The sequence below is a fragment of the Chelonia mydas genome, chromosome 24, assembly GCF_015237465.2.
Source record: "Chelonia mydas isolate rCheMyd1 chromosome 24, rCheMyd1.pri.v2, whole genome shotgun sequence".
NCBI lineage: Eukaryota > Metazoa > Chordata > Testudines > Cheloniidae > Chelonia > Chelonia mydas.
The window spans coordinates 8,235,730-8,254,924 of record NC_051264.2 but is presented as its reverse complement, the minus strand read 5'-3'; the positions used below and the strand labels follow the sequence as shown (position 1 = coordinate 8,254,924).

The following is a 19,195-nucleotide window of genomic DNA, read 5'->3' as shown; positions in this document are numbered from 1 at the left end:
TAGACGGAAAGACAGCGATTCACATCAGCCAAGCACCTGGCCTAGTGAGTCTAAAACGTCCCTGAAGAGTTGGTGACGTAAGACCAGGCTGGGAGCCTGGGTGGGAATTCAAAGGTTCTATAGGTGAGGAGATATTTGTTCCCCTGGGGCCAAACGCCTAATCCTTCAGGGCGGGGGGGAGCGGGATCTCCAATCCTGGGCCTAGACTCAGCATCAAGGCATGAAGCAGGGAGTGCCCATCTGAGCTATGGGGGGCGGCGGGTCCCAGTTCAAACAGGGTGGCGTGCCGAACCACAGAACAAAGGGAAGAGAAGCAGGATCCCCTGTAGCTGGGCGCCAGCATGCACAGCAGGGAAATGGATTCAGTGCCCTGACAGGTGCTCACCATGTCTCTGTTATCTATGGGTTACTTCCTTCCGGGGTGAAGTCACTGGAGTTACGCCGGGTTTGCATCAGGATGAGTGGGAATTATCTGGCTCGAGGATCCTAAGCTAGGGATTTGCAAAAGGAGCTGCCAAAATCAGCTGCCTAAATCCTCGGGCAATTCAACGGAGAGGCAGGACAGCCCGGTGGTTAGGGTGCGGCTCTGGGACTTGGGGGAGCTGGGCTCAATTCCTGGCTCTGCCAGAGTCTCCCTGGGCGACCATGTGGACAAGGTTTACAAAGCTGGCTCCTGGTTTTCTGGGCCCCGGTTGGGACACCGTAAAGGGGGCTGATTTTCAGAAAGTGATGAGCCCCCGCCCCCCCTGGAAATCAGCGCCCTTTGAGGCCTGCAAAGTCAGGCACCCACATGCTGAAAACGTTGGCCTCAGTCTCGCCCCTGCCTCCCAGGCTTTCCACCTCCCCCACACCATGTCCTTGTGTCTGTGCGCGCCCTCCCCCGGCCCCCCGAACCAGGTCCTCACATCTGCATCCCCTCCGCTTCCCACACGTCCCCACCACACCATGTCCTTGCGTCTGTGCCCCCCCCCCCCGCTTCCCACACACACACACACACACCCACACCAGGTCCTCACATCTGCGCCCCCTGCAGCTTTCAACATGGCCCCCCGCACACCAGGTCCTTAGGTCTGCGCCCACCCCAGCTTCCCACATGTCCCCACCACACCATGTCCTTGCGTCTGTGTGCCCCCCCCGTGCCAGGTCCTCGCATCTGCACCCCCCCCCAGCTTCCCACACTTCCCCACACCAGGTCCTCGTATCTGCATCCCACCCCGCTTCCCACACATCCTCCCCCCCAGCCAGGTCCTGACGTCTGCACACCCCCTCCAGCTTCCCACACGTCCCCCCCACACCATGTCCTCACGTCTGTGCCTCCCCCCCGGCCAGGTCCTCACATCTGCACCCCCCACAGCTTCCCACACATCCCCACCACACCAAGTCCTTGTATCTGCGCCCTCCTCAAATTCCCACACATCCCCCCACACCAGGTCCTCGCGTCTGTGTCCCCTCCAGCTTCCCACACATCCCCCCACACCAGGTCCTCGCGTCTGTGTCCCCCTCAGCTTCCCACACATCCCCCCACACCAGGGCCTCGCATCTGCACACACTCCCAGCTTCCCATACAGCCTCCCCCACGCCGGGTCCTCGTGTCTACGCATCCCCCCCCCCAAGCTTCCTACACTGCCTCCTCCATGCCAGGTCCTCGCATTTGTGCCCCCCCCCAGCTTCCTACACGTTCCCCCCCACACACCGGGTCCCCGTGTCTGTGCCCCCCCCAACTTCTCACATGCCTTACTGAGACACTGGTTCCTCGCACCTGCCCCCCCCCACAGGCTTTCCACCTCCCCAATGCCAGGTGCTCCCCCTCCGACGCTGGCTCCTCACACCCCTCCCTCAAGTTTCCCACCTCCCCAGGTGCCTGTGGCCACCCCCTCCAGCTTCCCACAGCCTTCCTCCAGACCTGGCTCCTCACCTCCCCAGTCTCTGATCCCCCTGACACTGGGTCCTCACATCTTTGTGTCCCCGCCCCAGGCTACCCACCCCCCTTGCCAGGTCCTCATGCCCTCATGCCTGTAAGCCCTCTGCTTCCCACAAGCCCCCCCCCCATCTCCTCACTCCCCCTCCAGATCCTCCCTCTGACACCAGGTCCCTGTGCCTGCACCACCCCGCGGCTTCCCATGTGCCCCCCACCCGTTGGACACTGGGTCCTCATGCCTGACCCCCCACAGCTCCCTGCATGGCTCACCCCAGCCACACCAGCTCCTTGTGCCCCTTCACCCACCCCAGTCTCTCTAAAATCTAGCCCTGCTCCCAGCCGTGGGTTGCCGGCTCAGCTCTGCTGAGCCCCGGGCATCGGCCAGAGACACAAGTGCAGCGGCCCCAGTGTATGATGCTGCGCTCCCGCCAGGGTGGCAATCACGCTATTTCTGTCCTTGTCCACTTTCTCCGGGCCTTTCGGCCTGTTCGTTCGCTAACAAGGAGCTCTGCCAGAGCGCACGGGGCTGTGGGTGTCCGGGGATTCGTCCGTCACCGCTCGGAGCCGGGCAAAAGCTGCGAGGCCTGCAGAAGCCGGCTTAGCACCGGGCTCCCCACCTCACCCTCGATACTTCTCCAGGCTGATCTACACCCTGGCACGTCCCTGCTCCACAGCTGGGGGTGACATGCATGTAATTGACACGTATCCCTTCCGGGGGCGGGGGGGGGAACGGGGCTGGAAGCCCGTCCGTGTTGAAAAGAAAAAGGGAAAGGAGGGGTGTATCAACGCAATAGGAACTCCGCAGTATGGGGCAGCTTTCGATGGCTTCAGCTGCTGCCATGTGCCCTCACACACAAACATACACACACACACACAAATACACACACGATTAATACACGCACACACCCAAAGACATTATCTATTGAAACCTAGACACACACATATACACAATAGCAAAGATGTCTAAATAAACACACTCACAAAGACACACACTTTCTGTATCCGGACACACACACACACACAGACAAGGTCCCTGCACATATTTAAAAAAGACACAGACAGGCAGACAGACCCACACAGGCATGTTATATATCAAAACACAGACACGTACACAGAAAAGCAAAGACACACACACACACACGATTAATCCAGAGACACGCACACAAAATACACACATTGTTAATTTAGACACACACACACAAAGACACACACATCAAAACACAAACACACACTCATATAAAAAAGACAAAGAAAGACACACACAAGACACATTATCTCACACACACACACCCCCAAAAAGCAGGCTCCCCTTGCCAACGTGCAGCTCCAACCTCGCAGACCAGCTGTTCCAACCCGCTGCAAACCCCAGGAAGGCTCCATAGCTCCCTGCCGTGGGATTTCCTCCGGAACCCGCGCGGGCTGTGATGCTGGCATGGCTCTTTCGGAACTGGGAGGCGAGGACGTCCCAGTTTGGGAACCCGTTTACATTCCGCCTTCCAAACCTCAGCTTCAGAACTTGACGGGCCGGATCCTGTTCTCTGCAACCATGCGGTGTGACCCCACTGATGGCCAGAACATTTACAGCTGGGGGGTGACCGTGAGGTTTGCAGGGGGCGGCGGGGAAAACAGGCCGTGAGGGACGTGGTTGCAATGACTGGGGGCTTGTCAAACAGCCAGCGGGGCAGTGCGGAAAGGCATAGAATTGGTAGCCTCCAAGACTCGCGTCCGTGCACGTAACAAGCAGGAGCTGAGAAAATCTCCTCCAACGTGCCTCAGCTCTAGAGAGAGCGGGGAGCCCGATCTCCGTGGTCCATTTGGACCTTGACCCCTTCTGGGATGCTAGTGACCCAGAGGCCCCTCGACATCTGGCCAGAGCCCTGCCACCCAGTCAGCGGCACCATTCCCTAGCATGCACATCAGCACACAGACCCATCACCCGCACGCACCCAACACCGTGAGCTGCTCTGAAAAGCTGCATTCGGACGGGTCGTGGCTGGTAGAAGCTGGACTTCAGCCCCCACTTCACCCCCGAGCCAGGCCTTCCCCACCTGAAGGAAGATTTTGGATGTACTTAGCGCCTTCTGTCCGAGAGGCAGGAAACGGCCTGCCAATGTAAATCGACTTAGCCTCGCAACAACCCCCCAGCAAGCTGGTCAGACTTTTATCACTGTTTTACAGATGGGGAAACTGAGGCATGGATGGGGGGTGCTTTGTTCAAGGTCCCACAGTGAGCGAGCAGCAGAACCAGGGACAGAACCCAGGTGTCCTGAATCCCAGCCTCCATTGTCTAACTCACTAACTGCTAGACCCTACTTCCCTCCCAGAGCAAGGAACAAGGGGCCAAGATTTCCCAAAGCAATTACTGATTCAGGGAGCCCTTTAAAGGAGCCTGATCTACATGGGGCAGCTGTCCTGAACAGTCTGAGTCTGGCCCCGTCACAGTGTCTCAAGTCAGGCTCCCAAAATCACTAGCCTCCTTTGACAATCTTGGCTCCGGAGACTTGACTGCCACCTGTCTGCTACATACCAGACCCCACACCTTCCTAGAGAGGGGCAAGAGAAACCCGGAGTCATGACTGCCACATCCCAGATATAAGTACTAGACCCTGCTCCCTGACTGCCGATCTCCCCTGCTCTAACCACTAAACCCGACTCCCTGCTAGAGCAGGGCACGAGAAGCTAGGAGTCCTGCTCTCCGATCTCCCCTGCTCTAACCACTAGACCCTGCTCCCCGCTAGACCAGAGCGCGAGAACCCAGACGTCTCGCCTGCCAGCCCTGAGCCGTAACCCCCCCTCGCCGCCACAGGCAGGCAGACAGGGCTGCGTCTGTGCCACGCACCAGGGCCATTCAGCTCGGAGCCCTCCAGCTCGCTGCTCCAGGTGGCCCTTTATCTCCCATCTCCCCCCAAAACCACCCACCTCTCATGGTGCCGGCGGTGTGAGCGGCTTTGTGGGGCGGCTTCGGCTGGGGAAGGCACCGGCAGCACCTGCCTCTGGCTGCCAGCTGGGGAGCTCAGCGCGGGGCCCGGGGTGCCATGCTTTGCCCAGGGCTGCTTGCATTTGAAAGCAGCCTCGCCAGCACAGGTGGCTTTGCAAGACCGGTTGACAGGCGTCCCCCCCGGCCAATCAGGGCTCCCGCCATGCACTGGGGCTAACCAATGACAGCTGACTGGAAAGTTCCAAAGCCACAAGCCACAAGAGGCCGAGTTTCCATTGCTGAGTGAGATGGGCTGGGGGAGAGGGGGGCGGCACGGCCGGGGGTTCAAGCCCTGGGCCCGGCCAGCCTGTGCTTCTCTGGCGACAGCCCGTGACTCTCTCCTGCATTAAAACCTGCGCCCCCCTCTCCGGCACAGGGCTCTTTGCCGACACACTCCCAGCCCCCCGGGTAGTGGGTCAGCACCAGCAGTGCTTGATTTGTAACGAAAGAGGAGCCGGGGCTCCCACCTGCCCGGCCCAGAGAAGCCGGGGCTCAGCCCTGGCAAACCCTGGCACAAATTAAGCACTGGGCACCAGGCTCCCAATTTCACAACCAGGGAACCTGAGGCGCTGCACAAAGTGTGTGTGTGTGTGGGGGGGGCGGCACGGGGGGGGACGGGGGGGGTGACTTGCCCTGCACCACGTGAGGCCAGGTGTTCCTGTCTTCTTCCAGTCTTCCCCACTCAAGCCTCTCTAGACTCCATCCCTTGGACAGAGCGGGGGAGAGGGTGCCGGAGTCCTGACTCCACGCCCCTGGCACTACCCACTAGCTCCCGACTCTCCTCCCAGAGCTGGCAAGAGACAAATCCAGGAGTTCTGGTTCCCAGCCGCCCTATCTGAACCACTTCCCTTCCAGGGCTGAGGAGAGAACCCAAGAGTTCTGGCTCCTGGCAGCGTGTTCTAACCACTAGGCTGCACTACCCTCCCAGAGTCAGAAGCAGAACCCAGGTGTCTCAATCCCTCACTGAATTTAACCAAGTCTTTTTTATATCATCGAATCATAGAATATTAGGGTTGGAAGAGAGCTCAGGAGGTCATCTAGTCCAACCCCCTGCTCAAAGCAGGACCAACACCAACTAAATCATGTGTGTATATAGATACACGCATCTCCCCCCCCAACACCCAACTTCTGGTGTCATTTAGTGACCTGCTTTCCCTCCAGCCACAGCCCAGAGGGCAGAATCATCAACTTTGCTCCCAGGGCCCCGGCTTGGCCATGTGGTGAGTTGTTAGCTGCGTCAGGCTTGAAGCGGCTACACTGATGGGCAGTGCGGCAGGGTAGGAGGACGTGGAGGCCGGCGGGGCCACGGTGAGCAGCCGTGCGGTTTGTGTGGCGTCTTTCCTCCACCAGTAGAGGAAAAGGTAACCCACGTGCAGATCAAGCCCCAGGCGCGAGACACACCAGCACCTCAGCTCTGCATCCCGGAGCTGTGCAAGCCTCAGTGACACAGGGAAAGCCACCCGCCCCGACATGAATGGCAGCACTGCATCCGCCCTGTCCACAGCACCCTGCAGCCCAGCACACTTCAGGAACGTGGGGCGTGTGACGGCGCTGGAATGCGGCCACCTCTGGTGTGGAACGTGGGAGCTGTTCAACACAACAGGGTGGGACACAGGAAACGAGAAGAATTTTGTATGCAAGGGAATATTAGCGGGGCCGAATGGAACGAACCAGGGTTTTATAGACGAGGAGGTTAATGTGGATTTTACTGGGTGCCAGGCAAATCTACACCGCTATTGGTCCAAATGGGGCAACTGAAAAAATACTAAATACAATCCCAGTCCTTTAAAATCCCTCCAATTCTCTCCTAGTGAATTACACTGAGCTCCTGGGCCACAGGCTCTTTATATACCAATCCTCTCTGTGCTTCTCAAGCTTCCCCAGCATCGCCGCCTGGCATACACAGCGCACGGATCCTGGCTGGGCCGTGGCATGGTGCAGGTATCAACTCAGCACGTCTAACCCTGGAGTGCCTGCGACACGGGAAACGCCAAGCACTCCCATCAACAGAACCAAGCACAGTGCTTTCCACTCGCCCTGAGCTTGCTGGCGGACTCCGCAAGGCACCAGAGCCGCCATCAGCATGTCCCAGACAGGGCTGGGAATAGAACCCAGGAGTCCTGACTCATAGTACCCTCTGCTATAACCACTAGACTGCACTCCTTTCCTACAACCAGGACTAGAACCCAGGAGTCCTGCCGCCCAGCCCTCTTCAGCTGACCGCTAGGCAACGCTGCCTCCCTGATGGTGTGCATTCGAAAGCGTGGCGAAGCTCAGCGCACACTCACTCTGCGCTGGCTGCAGAGGAAGGGCTGGGCAGAGGGAGGGCGCTGGCACACCTGCCGTGGAAACCCTTGCGGTTTGCCCTGCACCTGCACAGAAAGATTTCCGGACGGTTCACAACCCCGGCGCCAGGGGCCCGATGCATCGGCAGGGGGTGCAGCTCCGGGGGGCACAGGCGCCTGCTGTCTCTGAAGAGCAGCAAAGCAGGCCCCGGCCGAGGGGCACCCCACGGCAATACAGGCCTCCTGAAATGCCTAGGCCCTGCAAGAGGTGAGATGGGTGCCCATGGCTCACCGAGTCCTTTGGTCTCTCAGCTCAGTGTCCTCGTCCTGGAGGAGGTGCAGGGAGGGGTCCCCTAGGAGCCAGATGGGAATTGGCCCCCCCTCAGTTCATGAAAGCGGGCTCGAACCAGAGAGGCGGCAGGATCTCCAGCCCCACGACAACCCCCTGCGCCAGCCAGGGCCCTGCTAACGCCCGCCCACCCCCACCCCCTCCCAGGCACGACGCAGACACCCACGGAGCCGCGCGGCCCGCTGGGAAGGGCTCAGCTGATACAACCCCCACTGCCTTGGCATGGTCCCCCGGCCCCCAGCCAGATCCCCCACCCCTCCCTGGGACCCTCCTGAGGAAGTGGCCTGCGGGGCCCCCCGCCACCAGCTCAGCCCCGGGGCAGCTGTGCTTTGGTTCTCTCCCTGTGGTGAGGTGGGGGGAGGGGGACCAGCCTCTGCAGCAGGTGGGCTGGGGAGAGAACACCCCCCCTCCGGGCTTCCTTCTCCCCCCTCCCCTCCCCCCCAGGAGCGTTCACACCTCGGGACAAGTTAACCACAGCACTGTGAAAACCAAACCTGCCGCTCACCGCAGCGCCTACCTCTACCTCGCCCCCCCCCCACCGTGCACGGCAGGGGCTCTGGCTGAGAAGGAGCCCCCAGGCAGGGCCAGGGAGAAACAGGCCCCCCTCCCCTCCCGCTGGCAGGCGCAGCTAGGCCCAGCCAGCCCCAGCAGCAGGGGGTTAAACAGGGCAGCCCGCCGAGAAAAGGAAAGGCAGGGGCTGTGCATCTCCAGGACGCCCTGCTGCAGACAGGCGGGCCCCCAGACCTGGGGCTTGCCAAGGCAGGGCAGGCTACCCACCAAACCCACAGCTCCCTCGTTCCGAATGCATGAGCCTCAGCTGCAGCTCGTCTGTTAGCCCAAAAACATCAGCCAACTCGACCTCTTTGCATAATCCAGCCACCAGAGGGAGACAGAGCACACCAGACGATACTTTAACAATGGCAACTCCCATGCTTCAGGCCTTCGGGGTCAGGAAGGAATCACAGGGCGGCATCACAGGGCTGGACCCGGGGCCTTTCTGTGCGGCACCAAGCTCTGGCTGCTCCTGCGGGGGTTGGCAGGCACAGATGCCAGAGAAATCTGGCATGCAAGAGGCTTGCAGAGCCGATATTGCAAGGATGTTGTTTACCCAGCCCTGTTTGGAAATATCCCCAGCGTCCCCGTTTCCATCGGCCCAGCTGAAGAGACAGGGAGCTGCACTGGAACAGCAAATACAGGAGGAGCTGGGTGTAATATATGCAGGATCCGTCTGCTCCTCTCCTGAGAGCAAGCTGGGGGTGGTGGGGGTGGTGGTGGTGGTGTCAGGGTTCTTGGCCTCCATCCTGCTTCTCCCAGCAGCGCCTGCCCGTGCCCCAACACACCGGCTGGTCAAAGCTGGGACAAGGCTGTTCCACCACCTGCTGAAGATCTCACCCCTCCCGGGGTAGGACGGGACAGTCCCTAAAGACGCACGCTCAGTGCTGGCACCCCCTGCGTGGGGAGGAACTCGGGGTGCTCTGGACCAATGTCCCACGTCGGCTTTGAGTAGCTTGCGTCGGCCGAGCTCATTGCACCTCTCCATTCTCACCACCCGTTCCCAGGGCGCCACCCTCCCCTCCCCTCCATGTCAACCCTCACCCTCCCCTTCTCCTGCACCCCATCTTCCCCTCCTCCCTCATGCCAGGAGCTCTGGGTGCCCTCTTCCCCCCATGCCAAGGGCTCTTTATCCCCCCTCACCCCCTTCCCCTTAAAACCCCTAACATTTGGCTGTCATGTGACTTTTCAGGGGGGCTGTATCTCGGGAACCCCTGGATCAAATAACGCCCACTTTGGACCAGCAGTCCTGCCCCCCTACCCTGGCGAGGCCCGACAGCAATCCAAGCCAGCCGGTGGGTTTTAGAGCCCTGAGACAAAGCCAGCTGCTAAGTGGTAAGCGAGTTTCAATGGTAACTCTACCCTGCTGTAACAAAGGGTGAACAGACGCCATGAGCCTGTTCCAGATGTGAGCTGGCTGCATCTACATTGTGAGAAGGGACCACAGACTAATATCAACCTGCTATTGAGCTCCTGGGTATTACAAGACTCTATAATTAATTAACCAACCTCTCCCTTGCTTATTAGCCCTTTATAAACAGAACCATAGTCAGGCGCAAAGAACTGCCCAACTCCTGAGAGTCAGCCAGGTATCCCTGTTCGCACTGTACAGGAGGGAAACTGAGGCACGGTGCAGGTGCCTGGCTTGATTTCAGCAGTATCAGGCGTCCTAGTCCCCTTGCTCAGCCCACTAGACCATGCTGCCTCTGCTACAGCACATCCCCACGTGAGCGGAGAGGGTCTAAGCTGTGCTGGGCTTTGCAGATCTCCCTTGTGCCCCCTGGACAATTAGGGGCAGGGCCCGCGATCCGCACTGGGGCAGGATGTCTGGCGCAGTGCAAAGTGGGAGAGGCCCGTTGGCAGGAACTGTACTTACAGGTGTGCGTCTTCTTCATGGCGATCGGGCCTGCAATCAAAAGAGAGACGGGGTGAGACGGCAGCTGCAGCAGGACCCCTGCAGGCATCCCCCCCAAGAGCCTGCCACCCCTCCCAAATGCCCACTGGAGCTTCGTGGGGAAACTGAGGCACCAAGCGGGGCTCCCAGCCCCTCAGAATAGAACCCAGGGGACTGATTACCAGTCCTCCCAGCCCCCAATTCCCCTCAACTAGCCCACTAGCCCCCACTCCCCTCCCATAGCTGGGAACAGAACCCAGGAGTCCTGGCTCTCAGCCCCCCTGCTCTAATCACTAGACCCTCCAGGAGAAACGCTCTACAACCCATTCCCCACCCCAATTTATCCAGCACCTCCCCCTTTCAGTGAAAGTGACCCCTGGGCAAATGCCCCTGGGCCATGCCCCATTGCAGACCTTACAGCAGAGACCAATCAGAGCATCTGGGAATGACACACATGCAGCGCTTGGTATGTCAAAACAATATTATTATCGCTGTTTGCACTGGGGTAGCACCGAGGCACCTCATGCGTGAGCCAGGTCCCCACGGTGCTAGGCGCTGTACATTATTGATTAGGTATATTACGGTAGCACAACCTAGGCGCCCCAGTCACAAACCGGGTCCCCCTGGCGCCAGGCGCTGTACAAACCCAGAACAAAGACAGCCCCCGCCCCAACGTGCTGACAATCTAAACGCAAGACCAGCCGGACCCAGGCAGCTGGGGGAGCCGGGCTCGCAGCATGGTGGCAGGCCAGCCCCGGCAGAGGAGTTCTGAAGGTGTAAGGAGGGCCGTGCGGGAGGAGATGAGCTCATTGGGCGGACGTTCGCAGTGAGCTCCTCCCGAGAACAGGAGAGAGCGCCAAGGGGCTGGTGAGAGAACAGACCAGGTGGGCGCTGGAGGCTGGGACCGTGGGCTGAGTGGAGGGGGGAGCGAATGCGGGACGGCAGGGAGGGAGGGGACAGGATGCCAAGGGGGGGGTGAGATGGCAAAGCCCCAGGCTCGGAGTACTGGCTTGCAGCGGCCTGCATGCGCCAAGGCCAGAGCGGAGGGGCGGCAGGGGGGTGCTGCAAGACGCCGAGGCGAGCCGAGAGGAAAGACCGGAGCTTTTCATTATTCAGTGGGAGCCATCGCTTATTGATTGATCTCTCCCCATAAGCACATGCCCAATATCCTGATTAATAACTCAGTGACTGGGTAGGGTTATCAGACGGATTAATAAGTGACTCAGTAATAAACGATGCCGCACTGTTCCAGCGGATCTCAGGAACCCCCTGCATTCACACAGTCGGGAGGGGGCAAGCTTGGGAATCGGGAGACCCGGGTTCATGTCCCTGCTCTTCCACAGACTTCCTGAGTGACCTCGGGCAACTCACTTAGCTTCTCTGTGCCTCAGTTTCCCCAGTACAGTGAGACTAACCACACTGTACTTGCCTCTCGGGGGGCTGTGAGGATGAAACCATTATAGATTGAGAAGCATTTGGTTGCTAAGATAAGGGGGGGGCCAGGTAAGTACCTTAGACAGATGGGGGTGCATAGGAGTGGATGGACAGACAGATGGTGGTGTATGAAGATGGATGGACAGATAGATGAGGTTATAGGTATAGATGGGTAGACAGATGGGGTGTGTGGGGATGGATGGACAGAGAGGTGGGGCTGTATGCGGTTGGGCAGATAGACGCTCTCTGTGCCCCATAGCAGAGACCGCTGCCCCATGGTGGGAATGGGCAGTAACACAGCCATTCTCTGAGCTGATGGACAATCAGCACCAGGTCCCGTTGAGAGGTTTCTGCAAAATTCCCTTTAAGGCCCTTTTTTATTGAAAGGGTCAGCGTTGGCTCAGCCCTTTGGGCTCGTTTTCTCTCAGGGCAGGGCAGAGGAGGACGTAACGAGCGGGGCAGAAATCCTGCTGCCTGCCTGCCCATGTGGGACCGGATGGATTCTGGGGGCGCCTATGAGATGTGGCACCCTCAGGTCTCACACATCTCGCTGGAGGGGCTCCGGGCGCGCTACAGAACATGGGGCAGGATCAGCCCCCCGACATGCCCAAGGTCACAACGAGTCTGTGGCAAAGTTGGGAATGGAACCCAGGAGTCCTGATTCCCAGGCCCATTGCTCTAACCACTGGACCCCACTCCCTCCCTTTGCGGGACTTGCAGTGGGCACTCCCTGGGGCTCCTGGCAGGGGCTTTGCTCTAGGACCCTGCGGGGTCAGTTCTACTTGGAATCACGTGGGCCAGAGCACAACCCCACCCAGCCTGCCTGCACCCTACAGCACCTGGATCCGAGCAGCACGAAACCTCGTGCCCCCTGGGACTGAGCCAGGGAGACACAGCATCCTCCCCCTCAGGCTCCCCCAGCACCCACCCCCCGCCCCTCCTCTGCGCTTTGTAAGTTCCTTAGAGAGTTTCCACTTCCCCTCCCACTCCAGGAACCAAGGTACATCCCAGAGCTGGGTGTGTGGCGGTGGGGAGGTGGTGACTGCGATAGAGGGTGGGGGGGCTGGGATTGAGGGGGCATCGGCAGATCTAGGGAGCCCACAGCTGGGATATTGGGAGAAACATCTCAATCCCAACCTGCAGCCCCTGCTATCCCAGCCCTGCCCCCCCAGCTCTGCCACTGCCCCTCAATCCCGACCCACAGCCCCTGCTAGCCCAGCCCTGCCCCCCCGCTCTGCCACTGCCCCTCAATCCCGACCCACAGCCCCTGCTAGCCCAGCCCTGCCCCCCCGCTCTGCCGCTGCCCCTCAATCCCGACCCACAGCCCCTGCTATCCCAGCCCTGCCCCCCTGCTCTGGCACTGCCCCTCAATCCCGACCCACAGCCCCCTGCTATCCCAGCCCTGCCCCCCGGCTCTGCTGCTGCCGCTCAATCCCGACCCACAGCCCCTGCTTGCCCAGCCCTGCCCTCCGCTCTGCCACTGCCCCTCAATCCTGACCCACAGCCCCTGCTAGCCCAGCCCTGCCCTCCGCTCTGCCGCTGCCCCTCAATCCCGACCCACAGCCCCTGCTAGCCCAGCCCTGTCCTCCGCTCTGCCGCTGCCCCTCAATCCCGACCCACAACCCCTGCTAGCCCAGCCCTGCCCCCCGCTCTGCCGCTGCCCCTCAATCCTGACCCGCAGCCCCTGCTAGCCCAGCCCTGCCCCCCGCTCTGCCGCTGCCCCTCAATCCCGACCCGCAGCCCCTGCTAGCCCAGCCCTGCCCCCCCGCTCTGCCGCTGCCCCTCAATCCCGACCCACAGCCCCTGCTAGCCCAGCCCTGCCCCCCGCTCTGCCGCTGCCCCTCAATCCCGACCCACAGCCCCCTGCTAGCCCAGCCCTGCCCCCCGCTCTGCCGCTGCCCCTCAATCCCGACCCACAGCCCCTGCTATCCCAGCCCTGCCCCTTCCAGCTCAGTCAGTGCCCCTCAATCCCGACCCACAGGCTACAACAAAGGGTTAATTGCGCCTCCCCTCCACCCCCCCCCCGAAAGGGAAAATCAATCTGATTAGCTTGCTGAGCGTCCCTGAGTACTGAGCCTGGAGAAAGCCGCACGTTCGCCATGCCACCCTCCTAAGCAGCTTTGCTATTTTCGCTCCTTGCCTTAACCCCCGTGGCTCCGGGGCCATCTCTGCGCAGGGCTGGAGCCGGCACCCCAGGATGGGGCTGGCCGAGTGGAGAGAGCTCCCCCAGGAGGGACTCACCCAGGGCGGGCAGTTGGGGCTGCAAGGTGCATTCAGGGTCTCGTGTGTCCCCTGCTGCAGCCGGGAGAGTCCAGCCCTGTCTGCAGGGGAAGTGGGTCTGGCCTTGGGCCTGGCCCTTTCTCCCCCAAACAGCTGGTGGTTTTGGGGGCCGGAGGGAGCCCTGCCCTACTAGAAGCTGAGACCGTCCCAGCTCGCTGTGCTGAAGCTTGAAGTGGGGACCTCCCTCCCGCCCCCCGATTCACGGCCCTCTCCCCACCTGGGCCATGCTCCCCACTCAAGGGCAGAGACACTTTGCAGCAGCCAGTGCTGTGGCCCATGGGCCTGGGGGAGCAGGGGGCTCTGAGACGGGGCCCACCATAAACCCTTGTTCCTGGGAACTATCGAGGGGTCTGATCCCCCTCGGGGGAGTAACAGGGGGACCGATCCCCCTCAGGGCGGGTCAGCCATGGCACCGGGCACCTGATGGGCAGAGAATCCCAGAGTCTACTCCTGCAGCTTTTAGTTTATTTCCCTTTTCCAAGCCTCCCACCCCCACAGGCCCAAGCAGAGCTGGCCCAGTTTAAGCCAGCACCCATGGGCTCTTTGCAGTGTGGGTGTGGCGGGCGGGGAGGGGGGGCAGGTTTTGAATTTGTGGCAGGAACCATGGTGCTCTCGTCCCATCTGGCAGCCCAGCCAGCCTCCAATCAGAAGGGCTCAAGCACCGGCCGCATGTGGGGCCGAGAGTTAGTGGCACAAGATAGCGAAGAATTGGAGAAAAAATCTCAGGCCGAAAGAGACGAGATTCTCCCCGGCCTTGTACCCCCCTGGGCTGTGGGCTCTGTGGGACAGCGACTGTCTCACTCTGGAGCGTGGGGGGCCTGATCTCAGTCCTGGGGCCTGTAAGGCCCAGTGCTGGGTCCCATCCCCGTGGGGCCCCTGATCTCAGAACTGGAGCCTGTACAATCCCTGGGTTCCTGTGGCGAGCCTGATCTTGGTCTGGGTTTGGGCAGCGCCTGGCACAAAGGGGGACCCCGATCTCGGGGTGAGCAGGTGTGGTGGGTGGGATCTATGCAGCACCTGACACAACTGGGACCCCACTCTAGGTCAGGGCGCAGAACTCAGCACACCGATCCTGGTCGGGGCCCCTAGGCACCCCTGTACTGTCAGCCCCACCCAGGGTCTGGCCCTCTACGCCACCCCGTGCCCACTCAGCTGCCTGCTGCCCCCTGCTGGGTGGGGTTCGAATAAGGGGAAGCAGGGCAGGGAGGGGGAGCGTGGCCCAACCCCCACGCTGGCCTTGCCTGAACTCCCTGCTTACATAACCCAGCTCCTGGGCCTTGGCCGCTTGCCAGCCACACGTGTCTGAGTCACAGCGCAGGGAGGCACCTGAGCAGACATGGGGCCTGGGACCCCTAGCAGCCATCGCCTGCACACCCAGCAGCCACGCTGCCTCCTGATAGCTTTTTATCCCAGTCTGGAGCACACGCTGAGATGCGGCCACCTCTGGGGTGGGGCGCTGGGGCTGTTCATACAGGGATCCCCTGCCCAGCACTGAGATGCAGCCACCTCTGGGGTGAGGAAAAGGGGCTTTACAACAGTCTCACAGCAACGCTACACGAAGCTCAGGGGGGAAGGGGCAGCACTAGGCCCCCCCTCCGGCTGAGTGACGGGGATGCCAACCCAACCTGCACTGCAGGAGCCCAGAGGGCGACGCTCTAAGGAGGCTGCCAGGCCCAGACATCTCCCACGGTGCCCCTTGGCTCGCCAGCTCTCAGCCTGCCCCCGCCGGGTAGTCACAGCCATTGATTGGGGCTGATGCGTGGCTGGTGCCCCGTTTGCTTGCCGAGTGGCCCTGCCATGCAGCCACCCTCTGGGAGCTGACTGGCAGCGCCAGCTCTTCCAGGGGAGCGCCAGAGGGTTTGCTCCTGACACAAGCGGCCTCGCGTCGGCCAGCAGCGCTGCCGGGAGCTCGTGGGCCTGGGCCGGAGCTGCCTGTGGTCGCTGGAACCACGCCTGGACTGCTGAGGGGAACTGGCCTGGGGGAAATTCCTGCTCCACAGCCCTCTGCAGCCCCCTACCTGGCCTGGCTTTTTACATGCTGGACTGACAGTTCTGCAGACAACAGGCAAACTTCGAACCGCTCCCTTGCCAACCTGGAGGGACCCCCCCCCCAACCTGGGGTGCTCACTCCCGACGGCCGCTCCAGTCCTTGAGTCACTTCGTGCCTACAAGGTGGGGCGGGGGTGAACTCGCAATCTAGGGATTAAAGGATCTGGCATCTCCCCTCTCCCTCAGTCCCAAGAACCAACACAGGACAGATGCCCCTACTCAAACTGTCAGCTCTTTGGGGCAGGGACCAACTCTGGTCTGGGTTTGTACAGCGCCTAGCACCCTGGGTTCTGGTCCATGCCTGGGGCTCAGCGCAGACAGTAATAATAACGCCTCGCTAGGGGAGCGTAGGTTCTGTCCCCCCTCTAGTAGCTGGTCTGTCTAAGAGGATAAGAGTCTACTATAGCTACCAGCTAATGGTGTTGCTCCTTTGGCTCCAGGGGTAGAAGATGGTGTTTGTAGCACAGAAGGTTCCAGGTTCATACCCAGCCAGGCTCAGCTGGGATACTGCCAGTAGCCCACACAAAGCCCTGCCCACATGGTGGAGGGGAAAAAAACAGCAGAAATCCATGATCCGAGGCCCCTGCAAAAGCCCACAGAGAACCACATCCCAGGTCACTATAATTTATATTACAGCAGCGCTTAGAAGAGTTGTATCAGGCACTGCAGAAACACACAGCAAGAGACAGTCCCTGTTCCACCTGAGAACAGGGCCCCGCCACGCCAGGCGCTGCACAGACACACGGCGAGAGACAGTCCCTGTTCCACCTGAGATCAGGGCCCTGCCGCGCCAGGCGCTGCACAGACACACGGCGAGAGACAGTCCCTGTTCCACCTGAGATCAGGGCCCCGTTGTGCCAGGCGCTGCAGACACCCAGCGAGAGACAGTCCCGGCCCCACAGAGCTCACAATCTACTACGCAAAGGCAGGCTGATTTCTCCCCATTTTACAGATGGAGGAACTATGCCTGTGAGAGGAAGGGACCTGCCAGGTCTCGTACAAGAAGTCAGCAGCAGAGCCAGGATTCAAACCCATCTCTCTAGAACCCCAGGCCAGGGGCCGGCTACCCTCTCCCCGCCCAGGAGAGCTGCTCCCATGGCGTAATGGTCGGCACTCAGGACTCTGGCTCCTGTGATCTGCACAGGGAGTATCCAGAACCCACAGCTCTTGTATAATCTCACACCTAGGCAAACAACACGCCCTCAGTAGGCAGCTATTACATAACGACCGACACGCACACCCTCCTGGCTCTCGGTGCTTCGCTGGCACAGGGATCAGAGCTCTCCCCGGGTAGGAGCGGGGAAGTCGGGGATGGGCCAACTGTTGCTGTGCAAGGTGCTGCAGCAGCAGATGGCCGGAAGGGGGGGTGGGATGCAGACCCCAGAGCTGCTTTGCTGGTCCCTCAGCCAAGAGCAGCTCGTTGGACAGCAGCCAAGACACTCCTCGGTTCAGATCCAGATGGGCTGTTTCAGCATCTGGATTATTCCTGGTACTGCCTGGTTGTTCGATGGAGGCACAGAAACGCCCCTGCCAAGATCAGGGCCGGGGCCGGGCCGGAAAACGAGAATTCAATTTCGTCAAAACCTCAAAATGAGTCGCATTCAGTTGGGGGGGCCCACAGAGAGCTCTGGGAATCTTCTACAGAACCCCAGGGGGAGACCTCAGAATATCCCATGCCCTAGTGGTTATGGGGCGCAGAAGGCCCAGGTTCAAGTCCCTGCTCTGAATCAGGCAGAGAAGGGATTTGAATCTGTGTCTTGTACGCCCCAGGGGAGGGCTCTAACCACTAGGCCATTGGATCTGCTGGGGTCTCCCCCTCCAGCAATTCCACCCCGAACTTGAGAAACCTGCCTAGCAAAAGTTTCATCAAACCCGGTACGTTTCAGCCAACTTCACTTTCAAAAAAATTAGCGTTTTTCGGCCAAAAAACATTTTGTCGAAAAAATTCCCAGACAGCTCCCATCAGTGCACCGTGGTGCCGGGCACTGCAGAGACACACAGCGAGAGACAGTCCCTGCCCAGCTGAGATCAGGGCCCCGCCGCGCCGGGTGCTGTACAGACACACAGCGAGAGACAGTCCCTGCCCAGCTGAGATCAGGGCCCCGCCGCGCCGGGTGCTGTACAGACACACAGCGAGAGACAGTCCCTGCCCAGCTGAGATCAGGGCCCCGCCGCGCCGGGTGCTGTACAGACACACAGCGAGAGACAGTCCCTGCCCCAGCTGAGATCAGGGCCCCGCCGCGCCGGGTGCTGTACAGACACACAGCGAGAGACAGTCCCTGCCCAGCTGAGATCAGGGCCCCGCCGCGCCGGGTGCTGTACAGACACACAGCGAGAGACAGTCCCTGCCCAGCTGAGATCAGGGCCCCGCCGCGCCGGGTGCTGTACAGACACACAGCGAGAGACAGTCCCTGCCCCAGCTGAGATCAGGGCCCCGCCGCGCCGGGTGCTGTACAGACACACAGCGAGAGACAGTCCCTGCCCAGCTGAGATCAGGGCCCCGCCGCGCCGGGTGCTGCAGAGACACACAGAGAGACAGTCCCTGCCCCAGCTGAGATCAGGGCCCTGCCGCGCCGGGTGCTGCAGAGACACACAGCGAGAGACAGTCCCTGCCCCAGCTGAGATCAGGGCCCTGCCGCGCCGGGTGCTGCAGAGACACACAGAGAGAGACAGTCCCTGCCCAGCTGAGATCAGGGCCCCGCCGCGCCGGGTGCTGTACAGACACACAGCGAGAGACAGTCCCTGCCCCAGCTGAGATCAGGGCCCCGCCGTGCCGGGTGCTGTACAGACACACAGCCAGAGACAGTCCCTGCCCCAGATGAGATCAGGGCCCCGCCGTGCCGGGTGCTGTACAGACACACAGCCAGAGACAGTCCCTGCCCCAGCTGAGATCAGGGCCCCGCCGCGCCGGGTGCTGCAGAGACACACAGCGAGAGACAGTCCCTGCCCAGCTGAGATCAGGGCCCCGCCGCGCCGGGTGCTGCAGAGACACACAGCGAGAGACAGTCCCTGCCCCAGCTGAGATCAGGGCCCCGCCGCGCCGGGCACTGCAGACACACAGCGAGAGACAGTCCCTGCCCCAGCTGAGATCAGGGCCCCGCCGCGCCGGGTGCTGCAGAGACACACAGCGAGAGACAGTCCCTGCCCCAGCTGAGATCAGGGCCCCGCCGCGCCGGGTGCTGTACAGACACACAGCGAGAGACAGTCCCTGCCCAGCTGAGATCAGGGCCCCGCCGCGCCGGGTGCTGTACAGACACACAGCGAGAGACAGTCCCTGCCCCAGCTGAGATCAGGGCCCCGCCGTGCCGGGTGCTGTACAGACACACAGCCAGAGACAGTCCCTGCCCCAGATGAGATCAGGGCCCCGCCGTGCCGGGTGCTGTACAGACACACAGCCAGAGACAGTCCCTGCCCCAGATGAGATCAGGGCCCCGCCGCGCCGGGTGCTGTACAGACA

General features: G+C 61.1%; 1 protein-coding gene across 4 annotated transcripts in view; it reads right to left on the bottom strand.

The window, feature by feature from the left end:
• The window catches only part of RORC (RAR related orphan receptor C), an 87,307-nt gene that overhangs the window by 53,842 nt on the left and 14,270 nt on the right, over positions 1–19,195 (bottom strand). The window contains exons 1-2 of one of the 4 annotated variants that reach the window (XM_043535281.1): positions 16,149–16,321; positions 9,958–9,987 (exon numbers count right to left, since the gene is read on the bottom strand). In XM_043535281.1, the coding sequence (XP_043391216.1) occupies positions 9,958–9,987; positions 16,149–16,221 (103 nt within the window). In that variant the 5' untranslated portion in view covers positions 16,222–16,321. Of the gene's footprint in view, positions 1–4,837; positions 5,033–7,472; positions 7,641–9,957; positions 9,988–16,148; positions 16,322–19,195 lie in introns of those variants that run through there. The other 3 variants (XM_037883064.2, XM_043535283.1, XM_037883065.2) reach the window with 3 other exon arrangements.